Source organism: Pteropus vampyrus, unplaced genomic scaffold (genome assembly GCF_000151845.1).
Source record: "Pteropus vampyrus isolate Shadow unplaced genomic scaffold, Pvam_2.0 Scaffold554, whole genome shotgun sequence".
Classification (NCBI taxonomy): domain Eukaryota; kingdom Metazoa; phylum Chordata; class Mammalia; order Chiroptera; family Pteropodidae; genus Pteropus; species Pteropus vampyrus.
In genome coordinates, this window is record NW_011889335.1 from 41,680 (window position 1) to 53,179 (window position 11,500).

Genomic DNA, 11,500 nt, shown 5'->3' on the forward strand with positions numbered 1-11,500 from the left:
AGCTCTGCCAGCGTCACGCGACGCCCTGGCCCTAGAACTGGGGGCAGAGGGGCACCCCTGTAGTCTCCATGGCCGCGGCACGCGGGGGGCCAAGGACAGGGACCGGACCCGGCCAGGCAGGGCTGGCGACCTGCTCCGAGCCTGCCATCTGGTTCCAGGGCGGGACGCGGGGCGGGCGCTTCCTCGGGCGAGGAGCTCACGGGCCCAGCGCGGAGCGGCTGGTTCGACCCCTCCAGAAGGCAATGCTCTAGGGCTTACCTCTCCAGCACGTGGGTGCACTGGAACCGACGCCTCCAGAAGGGGGAGCACCCGGGCCGACCCCTCCAGAGCGTTGGCACAGTGGACTGGACCGAGTGGGCCAGGAGGGGACGCGCCGAGAGCCTGCGCACCGCTCCCGCCGCTCCCGCCTGACCCCAGCGAACACCGGCCAGAGCTTGGGTGTCTGGCCGGGTTTCCGGCCACGTGCCGCACGCCTTGAGCACAAGGGGGCGTAGTGGGGTTGGCTCGCCCGGGCCAGGCCCTCCGAGGTGGCCCAGAACGGCATCGTAGGAGGATCAGTCATTCTGAGTTCAAATGTGGCGCCCCCGGTCACTAGCCGGGTGCATTGTCCAGGGGGCAGCACCATTGTAACGTTCTGTTCGCTTGATTCAGAATTTCAGTGTTTGCACATGGGGTTCGAGGTTCGTTCCCTAGGCGCAGGCCTGCTCCCTGGGCCGCCCCAGGGCATGACATCACCCCTCTGGGGCCCCGGGCTACACAGTGCCACTCAGGACCCACTGCTCCGTGCCCGAGTCGGGGAGGGGCCTTGTCCTCTGCAGGGCTCCGGTCTCCCCACCCCAGCCCTGAGCACAGCACCTGCTGACGATGGTGACCACCCGCTGCCCAGGAGGGGCCGGGGTCCAGCCTAGTTTGACTCTGGCTCAACCACTCAGGGAAGTTCAGCAAACTACCGAACACCCCCCACCCCGCCCCCGCGTCTCAGTCCTTGGCTGGCTGAGTAATAGGCACACTGCCCCCGGCAGCGGCCGGCTTTCATGAGGGCAGCCCCAGTGACGATCAGTTTTCCCTCCCTAGGGAAGCGGAGGCAGCCGGTCCCCACGCCCACCTCCTGCACTAGCCCTCCCAGGTCAGGGACAGCTGGACCTCTGTGCGTGCCCTCCTCCTCCCTCCCAACTCAAGAGGGAGGAGCCCAGTCAGGACATCATGTAGGGGCAGGGTGACCCGGGGCCAAATCCCAGCTCCGCCTGGGGCTGTGGTCTGGAGCAGTCTGCTTAACTGCTGTCCCCCCATCTGTAAAGTGGGGCTGGCGACGCTTCCTCCCAGGGTCCTGTCAGAATGAAGTGGCTCACTGCGCCCAACACCTGGGCCAGTACCTGACACTAATGAGAACCAGGTGTCAGCTGCTGTCCCAACATGGGGATGCACCCAGCGCTGGGGACAGTGCGGCCATGGGAGGGTCACCTGCACGTCTGCCGAACAGCTGTGATCAGAGAAGCTTCGTCCGCAGAGCAGCAGTGACACTAAGTGGTTCTTTCACACGGTCTGCTGGGAAGGACAGCGGGTTGGCCCTTGACAGCCCAGAGCCCTCAGACGCGCGATGACGCTGGGGCCTTCCCCGCCGAGCGTCCACAGGCCCCGTCCACGGGCCCCCACTCAGTGTCATCACCCCGAAATCCTTAACGACGTTATCCCTGGACGTGTCGCACGTGAGGTCAACAGGACAACAGCGTGCGTGTGAACAGATACACGCGACACACATGTCCACCCGTGTTCCTGGCCCCTGTTCACATATAGCACTGGGGGTGCCCTGTGAGCACAGGATTCCAGGGGCCCCCATGGTGGGAGGCCAGTGAGACTCAAAGCGAGCACAGGTTTAAAAGTCTGAATCGTAACGAAGCACATGCGTTAGGGGACGAAGGGCAGGTCGTGTGACCTGGAAACCCCAGCGCTGTACTCACGGCCACCACCCCGATCGCGGCCCTCCTGCCCGGCTGGTTCTCCTCGACTAAGTCCACCAGCCAGGAGGGGCCTTGCAGGGTGGGGCATCCCCGCCCACTGGGAGCCGGTGCTTCTGAGGTGAGACCCACAGGGCACACAGAGGACAAGTGCCCTGGACTGCTCTACACCCTGTGAGGCGAGGCCTCCGCTGCTGGCCCAGAAACAGTTTGGGATTCCTCTCGGCCTGCATCCATCTGGAACGTTCCTCCAGATGCAGAGAAAGGGAGGGTGGGGGGAGGCCAAGGAGGAAGAGGGGTTGAGGAGCTCTCTGAAGGCATCACAGTCCTTTATTAAAACACAGGGTGACAGCACAAAAACTACTTCAACTCCTATAAAAATGCCAAGCTTCCCTCGCTTCTGAATAGACTCCCAAGTCCAGATTCCAGGCCTGGGTCCTGAGGCCAGGCAGCACCTAAGGGAGACATCCCCTTACAGGTACCACGGGCAGCACCCCCCAGGTCCCCGAGAAAGGACGGGCCCTCTACAGGTTCCCAGGAAACCTGGAGCTCCCTCAAACACAAGCCGACGCTCCAAGATTAAAGGTTACCTACAAATGACCACCGTTCAGACGCAGGTCAGGGCACAGCAGGGGCCTTTTGCAGTCACAATTTGCTGCGTCCGTCCAGGCACTTACTTCATTTTTTAAAACCCACAATGCCCTAATGAGGGTGTAAAAAAATCCTGTTGCTCCAGAAGTGAGACTTCTGCGTGAGGCCTGACTGCCTGGCGGCCAGGTGGAAGGTGCTCAGGGCCGGAGCTCACTGGCCAGCGCCCAGTCCCGGGCCTCGCAAGTGACTTAAATGCACTGCGCATCCTTCCACACGGGACAGCACGGCCCGAGAGCAGCGTGTGGCCAGCTGGAGCCACGCCAGTAACAGGCCACCCTCCCGGGGTCCCTGAGTGTCCTTGGCGCTGACAGAACACACGTCTTCTGAATCTGAACATCTGCAGATATCGATGATACGTGAAAAAAGCCCCCAAGATTCTGAAACCAGAGTGGGGACACTGATTATACAAACTTGTCTTTAAAACTGCTATTCTGCTGAATGAGGCAGCAATAAGTTACTGCATCTTCTATCCACTCCTAGAACTCAACATCTGAAACGTATACTAGAATGAATTCACCTGCAAAAAACCACTCACTTTTATTTAGGAAAAAAAAACGCTTCTGAGTAACAAGTACCAATTGTCGAATTTAAGAAAACCGGAAAACTGGTTTTAATTAAAAAATCAAATCAGAAACCGTGTTTGAATTTCAGCCACCAGCTTTTAAGTTCTCCTTTGCTGAGGGATGGGTCGCGTTGATGCAGCTGTCCTGTCAGGCAGGCCGATCGCCTAGGCCAAGGGCTTCGCACGCACTGCGGTTGGGTTTCAGAGATCAGTTCCTGCAGGACCAGAATGCCGCTTTCTTTAAAAGAAGTTATTAAAATGAGGTTTTTTAATTGTAAATATGCTATCTTAAAAAATGAGTCTCAACTTTCAACTCAATAGGATTAAATACACATTTTTGTAGATTTCAAATGGAAGATCATTTTTAGTTCCTTCTTGAACAAGTTAATGATCAGTCAGGATGGACACGACCTGGAGTTAGTGACAGAGGCCAAGAGGGGTGCAGCCGGGCAAGGGCCACTGTCCCACAGAGCGACACAAGGTCTGAGGAGCCCGCCATCTTGCTGTCTCCACAAGGCTGTTTACACCGGTGAAGCAAGTTGCAACACATCTACCTACTAGGCCGTCTTCGAATCCGTCCTGGACTTTAGAAAGGACACAGGTCGTGAGGGGGAGGGTTAAGTGCCCTCCCCGATGCCCGCAGAGGGACAGACTGCAGTCAGAGCCACCGCAGGCAGGAAGGGAAGGCGTCGAGGTGGTGATCCCCACTCCTGGGGGGACAGCCCCATGGGGGGGCGGGGAGGACACAGACGGGAGCTCGGGTTGGAGGGTCACAGTCCTGAACAGAGACCCTGCTCCGGCCAGACAGCTGTGCCCCGGAACAAATGCTCACGTCCTCGAGCCCCCGCCCGCACACAATCCCAACTCCTTTCACTGGATTTATCTTTTCTTTCCATTTTTGGTTACCAGGCAAACTCAGAGTTTAAAGAGTCCACTCCTGAAGGCGTTTTCCCCACGTGGATACCGACTCCCTAAGAATCCGTCCCTCATCCCGCCAAGGCCATGACCTCCAGGCTGGACGCCCAAGCACAGGGACACCCGCCCCTCGTCTGAGGCCTTCCTGGCCCACGGGCCACCTTCCGGAAGGGCGATCCTGGGTGGGAGGTTGAGGTTTGGTTCCCAGGGGTTAACAGGCACAGTCATGATGGTGGTGGTCCCCATTTGTCCTGGCACCTTGCAGACGTAACTGCTGGCTCCACAGGCCCTCAGGATGCCACCGCGAGCTCCATTTCTCTGGGAAGTCCCAGCACAGGAGGCTGCAGACGTCAGCAGCTGGCAGAACCGACGCGCAGAGGGCCCATTCCCAGGGTAAGGCAGTGCTTCTCTGACCTGCAGTGAGGCTCAGCCCCGGTCCACAAGTGGACCCCAACGCCCCAAACACGCAAGCTCACTAGAACCCTCCCGCAGCACCTACCTGAAAGTCCCCTCCCACCCCAAGTCCCAACAGAGCTCAGACCTGGGCGAAGGCAGATGATACGCTGTCAGCTTTCACGCCTGACAGGTTCTCTAGTGCTGCGAACAGGATTTGTTGATCAGAGAGAATATTTCAATTTTGACAAAATGTGACTGTGGGGGCAAGTTCGACTTTGTTAGAAAATTTGATTGAAGATCGCCAACAGGACCCAAGAATCGCCCGTGTCACTCCGAAAACACACGGAATGAAGCCGGTCAGCGTGGCTGTCAGCGTGGCTGCCAGTGTGGCCGTCAGCGTACACGGAGAGCTCTGACCATCCTGATGTCCAGCCGGAAACACGCGTGAAACAGAAGGCTGCTCGCCGTCACTCCCACACACCTGGAGTCCAGGGGCCAATGACGAACAGAACGTAAGAGAAAGGTGGATACACGCATGCTTGACACGGACAACCCCGACAACTCTGAACACGCACCCCCGCTCAAACCATGACGCTCAGCCAAGGACAACAGCATGGAAGTTTTCCCGTCACGCAAGTCACCCAAAGCAAGGGAAGCCTGTCCCAAAGCGCTTGAAGCAGCTCACGTCCCCAGGGCCACCACCTTTGGCCAGTGGTTCCGAAATCAGAGGTGGGGGTTTACGTTCGAAGGTAAGCATTCTGTTCATCTGAATATGCATTATGAAAAAAAAACGAGCTTATTAATTCTGTGATAGCAAAGATAGTTTTGCTTAGGATAAAGTGAGGTTAAAAGTTGACTCGATGTAAAGTAGAATAAGTGGCACTTGTGGACAGTGAAAATCGTGAGAGCGGTATCAAATGACAAGTGTGCGATGAAGCATCCAAGAAAATGATGGGCTCCTCCTCCGTGACTCGCACACAGCCCCGAAGCCAATGGCTGAATAAGACTGTAGTTAAAAGTCCATTTCCATCTGCACGTCAGAGGTTTTGCATGTACAGTGATTTTCATTTTAATTGGAAAATAGTTCATGGACAAATGCCCAAAGGAGCCCCACCTAGTCGCACAGTGGGCAGAAAATCCACAGTGACGGGGGAGTCCTCCCCCAGCAGGATGCAAGGCCACGTCCGCCGCCATGCAGCCCGCCCTCTGTAACGCAGCCGTGTGTCAGCCGCCTCTTTACACAATCGAACGCGGCAGGGAACCCCGGACGCTCAGGAGACGGGACACCAGCGCCCTGGGGAAGGGCTGGCCGTCACGGAACCACACGCGTGTGCACTCCCCCGTACCGAAACTGCTGACTTCCACGCCCCTCTCCCCGCCTTCGTGTGGCGATCCCGGGGAGCCCTAGCCACCCAGGTCAACAGGTGGGGAAGGGCTAACAACCGCACCAGCCATAGGTACCCCCAAATCTAAGGACCGTGGAGCTGGACTCGGCCGTCTTGTTAACGTCTAACGGAGCAGCTGTTTCTTCGATATGCTGGACTCGGGGCCAAAAATGCTGTTGAAATTCTCGTGGGCCTCAGGATGTTATCGACCCATTTAAGGGTGAAATCAGTGCTTTCGATACGACGACTGAAATAAGCTGTGATGCTTAACACCAACTGACGACCATTCCTGCTGTCACGGCTCCGCAGTGCTCTCTGCGACAGGAGAAACCGCCGCCTCCTGAGCGCGCCCTGCTCGCGCAGCGCTGGCGCTGGGAAGGAGCGAGTCCGCGCTGCGCACGGCGCCTCCGCCGCTCACGCCAGCGGGACGGGGCTCGCTGGGACTGTCCCAGCTGCGAAGAGGCCTCGGCCAGCGAGGGGAGCCATCGGATAGGCCTGCGAGTTGTTCCGACGCAGCTGTGGACCGACCGCCCCAGTCTGCCGCGCGGGGACGATTTTAACCGCTACGAGAAACCCCGCCATGTGACAAGGGGCTTTAACGTGGGCTAGTTACAGGAACGTGTTTGACTTCACCGAAAAGACGCACTTTTTTACACAGTTATTGTTAACTGAATTTGAAGATGTTTATTACATTCTATTTTTGGTGGAAAAAAACGTAACATACATTTATGTGGCGCGACCTTGTGGCACACACAGAGCGAAACCGGGGACAGTAGAGTGTTTTCCCGCCTCGTCTTTCTCTGAGGCCAACTCAGGAACGGCTCCGCTCCGACTAAATGTTTCTCGAAACGGCTGGGCACCAGGTTTAACACTTATTCATTTCCTCCCTTCAGCACAGGCAGCAATTCACCATTTTCTTTCAGTTCCTAAAAATTTAAACAAAAAAAGAAAAGAGAAAGAAAACAATAACATGGATATGTACACATGAAAAATTAAAGTTATCGAAATAACTACAGAGTGCGTCCGTCAGACACGCAAAAGAAAACGATCAGATCACAAAATTAAAGTTAAAAGGAGCCTGAAACCAACAGATTGTCCGCATTAGCAAATAGAGCGACTGCAGCAAACAATGAAGCCTCCTATTTAAACGACAGGAAGAAACAAAGAAACTGAGACAATGAAGAAAAAGCCACGTGACGCCAGCTCCACGCGCACGCGCTGCCACGACACCTGCGCTCCTCCTCCCCGGCCCGGAACAGCAGCAGCGCTACCGCGTACGCGAGAACGGAAAGGCCAGAAACCAGGGCAAAGACGTGATCGCTGTGTCCCTTTCAGAATTAAAACGTGGAACACAGAACCGAGTTTAGAATGTGACGAAGAGGATAAGACTTTCTAGTTTAATGTGTCAGGTTATCCCTAAGCAGCATGAACATCAATCAATAAAACCACTAAAATCCACTCACATTCCTCTATAATTAAACCCAAACGGTTGTGATGGTGTCACGTGACCTCCGATGGCCCTCGGTGGTGTCGTGGGGTCTCCTGCCCACGTAACATGCAGAAGTCCTACTGCACCAGGGGACAAGCAGGCCTCTCCCGAGCACCTGACTCAGGAGGCAGGAGGCGAGCAGCACCCAGGAAAGGCCAGCTGTGCCAGGGACAGCCCGGACTCGCTGGGACATCGCCTGCTCCTCCATCCGCACCCCCTCCGCTGCTGCTGGAGGCCGAGTGCATCTCGACCTGCGAAGCACTAACGCAGGGTGCACCTGCCATGGGGCGCGGCTGCCGACACGGCCGTCGCGGGGCACTGCTGTGGACACCGACCAGGTTACAGCACAAGCTGACAAAACGCTCTGGCTGGCCGCCCAGGCCCCCAGCCCATACGCTGCGGTGGCGGACCTCGCGCCTCAGGGTGGGACTGACTCGCCCAGCACGGGTAACAGCAGCTACTGTTCTCGGACGTGAGACTGAGTCGCTGAGTCACTGAGTCAATTCACTTATTCGATCGCTCATTCAATGAAGAAAGCCCTCGGTGCTCCTGCAGAGGCCAGCGGGACAGATCCCTCTGGCACATGCTGGTGCGCTCGGCCGAAGGCAAAGAACTGCGCTCTGCAAGAAACAGACCGACGGGCAACCTGGCAGCGAGTCCCTAAGAGCAGCTACCCTCTCAAAGAAAGATGACAGATCACGGATTTCCAAATGTGTGCGTTCTCAGCAGGCGGACATAAAAAGTCACGTAACACCCGGTTATGTACCTGGGAAGAAGCTGCTCACACAGATCGGCTGTGGAGTTAAACGAGACTCATCGATGCATCTGCCCGGGAGTCACCGAGGGCTCAGAGACACGCCAAAAAACATTTGGACAGGAACGGGCGCAAAAGTGTCTGGGGTCTGAAGACTGTTTGTCTTATAAAAATTATTTATGTCTACACACATGCACACACACATACACGCACGCATGCAGGTCCACTTTTGCTACTTCCGAGCCACTCAGAAGCTACTAAGTTAACCCCTTCTTTCCCATCAGGACCGAGACCGCTTACTAGGAAAATGCCTCGCTGGCTTGCTGACGAAGTGTGACGTCAAACCTGGAACCGGGCAGGGGACACCTGCACAGAGAGCACGCAGGACCAGCAGCCTCTGCACCCAAGGCCTGTGCTGTAAGCCCCGCCAGCCCATCGTGCCGGTGACACCCAGCACGGGCCCGCGTCCTCCCGCTTCACCAAATGCGCGCCTCAAACCGCCACCCACAGCTGACTGCAGGCAGCGCTAGCACGCCAGCCTCCACCAGAAGCCGGAGCTCCGACCCCAGAAGTGGGTCTCCCTGCAGCCTGGCCGGCCGCCAGGCCCTCTCCCTCGCCCGTCACAGCCACGCCTCCAGCACCCAGGCCGCGGCCCGGGCAGGGTGAGGGTGAGGGTGAGGGTTTTGAGGACAGGAAAGCTCGGTTTCCCGCCAGGGTTTGGGGCTGGCGGCAGGGCTCCGGGGCACACAGGTGCTAGCGTGAGGCTGGGGGAAGGGGGTGCACACATTTCCAGACTTCACAGCCTAGGAGAAAAGCCACACCCATTTAAAATGTAGTGCACTTAAAGCGAAGCACAGAAGAAAATGAATTATCAAAGACGTGTTAAGAGAAACCGTCCCCTCGAAACGTGCGTACGACCTGACAGAGCCGCCCGACTTCCTGGCACGAGAACCAAAGGGGGCCCTGGCTGTGACCGAGGACCAGCCTGCACTTTTCTGTTAGGAACCTGCAGTCAGTAACCTCGGGTGACCGTGGCACTGCCAGCAGGGCCAGGCTGCCACTGGGACTCGGGCCTCCCGCCCGCGGCCTGGTGCCCCTCGCTCCGGCACCTGAGGAGAACACATGAGCGAGGGGAACAGGACCTGAGGGGACCGCCCAGGAACTGTCACACAGGGCAGGAGCAGCGGGCGCCTGAGTGCTCGTGGGCAAGCGGGGCCTGGAAGGACACGGACAGGAAGCGACGGTGGGCCCGCGAGGCCGCCCTCACCGAAACGCAGAGTTCTCCCTGGCATAGGACAGCAAGCAAGACCAAACTCGGGGCTGGGCCGCAGCTCCAGCTTCCGGAGCCCGGGCTCCAGGCAGCCCCTCGAGAGCTGAAAGAGCTGTGCCAGCAGACAGGGCCAGGGGACGCCCAGGCGGGGGACGGTGGGCCAGCCCAGGAGGGACGTAAGACGGTCTGATGCGGCAGGCACCGTGATGACGACAAGATATGACGGTGGCAGAAGGGGTAAAAAGGGTCTAGAAATGGCTGGATCCGAGGGCAGAGAAGAAAGGTGTCAAGGACAACCCCGCGTCTCCATTCGAAATGACTATCATTTTCAAGCACGCCCGACTCTCAGTTCGTGAGGGCGCCCGGTAACCGCCAGCCTTACCTTCACAATGTCCAGGCCTCCGACGAGCTCCCCCTTCACGTACAGCTGGGGGTACGTCGGCCAGTTGGAGTACGTTTTTAACCCTTGCCGAACCTACGGAAATAAGGGGGACCCTGAAACCTTCCAACCAGACCCTGGTGGTCAAAATAAGACAAAGGACATAAAACACAGAACTTACTTCTTCGTCCTCCAATATATCAAATGTCTCATATTCAACACTACAAAAAGGAGAAAATACTTTAACGAGAAATACAGTTTTAAACAAAAATTGTAATACTATTTTCTTTTAAACATGTCAAGAAAAGTAAATAGATCATTTTATTGCTAACAAATTTTACTGTGAAAAAACCAAACTGATTTTACCTCTTAATCTGTCAAATCCTACAAAGAATAAGTCATCTCAAGATAAAAATTTATCTGAGTTCTCCTCTAGGCCATGTTGGGGTAGACAGGGTCGGCACACTTTTTCTTAAAGGGTGAGATAAACGTTTATGCTCTGCCGGCCGTGGTCAGAGGCTGGTGAGCATGGGCTGGGCTGAGGCTCACCAGCCAGGATGAGCACACTGCCAGCGAACGCCACCTTGTGATGGCCTGCTTCCAACACAGAACAAGGTTATTTCAGAGCACACATTTTCAATGAGCATAAAACCAGTGCAAGTTGTGCTTTATGCTGTATGATGAGCGTGACTCATATAAATGAATGAAAAACCATTTCATAGAAATCCGACCACATCCACCCAGAAGGATTTCATGATAAGACGGTTAAGGAATCAGCAGGAACATGTGGCTGAGCCCCTGCAGGAGACGGGGCGTGTGTGCACTGCCAGACATTAGCCAAAGGAAATGTCACACACGGACACCGAAACCACTCCACAAGGAAATCTTGTTTACTTAGTAAACAAGTTCCCAAGAAAACTGTCCATGGTACAAAGCAGTAAAAGAAAAAAATTTACAAAAGACAAGATCAATCGGCAGCAAGTACCAAAAAAGGAAGGTTCGAAAGGGCAACAAGGGATGCTAAAAAAAAAGGTCCACACAACATAAGTCTCGCTGCAAGGTGAACGGGAGGAGGCAGACCTCTCGACCTGAACAGTGCGATAAGTGATGAGCCACAGGACTCCCTCCGCGGGGTCTAAGTGCTGGGCCCAAGCGCGCGTGGGAGACCTGATCGCCTCCCGAAAAGGTGCCTCTCACACCTCAGTGGACTCCTGGGACTCGGGCCTCAGTAGGTGACCTGTGGCCAGCAAAGAGAAGACCAGTGCGGGGGAGGGGGGGAAGGGATAAACGGATGGAGCTTTCTCCTCGTGCTGTGACTCCCAGCAAGGTGAACCGCGGGGGTCCGCAAGGGTCCCCAGGGCCTCTCAGGGTAGAGGGGTCAGCCAGGCCAGGGCCGGAGGCCACTCTCTCCCAAGACACCCGTGCTCTGGGACAACTGGTCACTGCCATCCCCTCTGGACAGATAGGCATGGGGCAGAAAGCAAAGCCAGGGAGACTTCCCCCGCAAATACGTGAGCTGAGATGGGCCCGGTGTTGTCAAGTTCTGGCCTCAGGAACTTACGGGGGTGTGCCCGAGGGGACACGCTGAGCCAGGGAGAGGGGAACTGAGTGTCTCACCGTGGACCTATGGCAGGAGGAAGACAGAGAAGCAGGGCCACAAAACTGATGACCCAAAGCAAGCCAGCCTCTCCTCTGTCCTCGGGTAGGGAAAAGCAGGGGCAGCTGGGTACCATAGGAAAATAGG

At 56.5% G+C, this 11,500-nt stretch overlaps 1 protein-coding gene across 1 annotated transcript in view; it reads right to left on the minus strand.

The window, feature by feature from the left end:
• Nucleotides 1–6,522: 6,522 nt before the first annotated feature.
• Nucleotides 6,523–11,500, minus strand: part of GLRX3 (glutaredoxin 3) — a 23,039-nt gene continuing 18,061 nt past the window's right edge. The window contains exons 9-11 of the mRNA XM_011384022.2: nt 9,938–9,977; nt 9,760–9,852; nt 6,523–6,790 (exon numbers count right to left, since the gene is read on the minus strand). Coding sequence (XP_011382324.2) covers nt 6,737–6,790; nt 9,760–9,852; nt 9,938–9,977 — 187 coding nt within the window. The 3' untranslated portion in view covers nt 6,523–6,736. The remainder of the gene's footprint in view (nt 6,791–9,759; nt 9,853–9,937; nt 9,978–11,500) is intronic.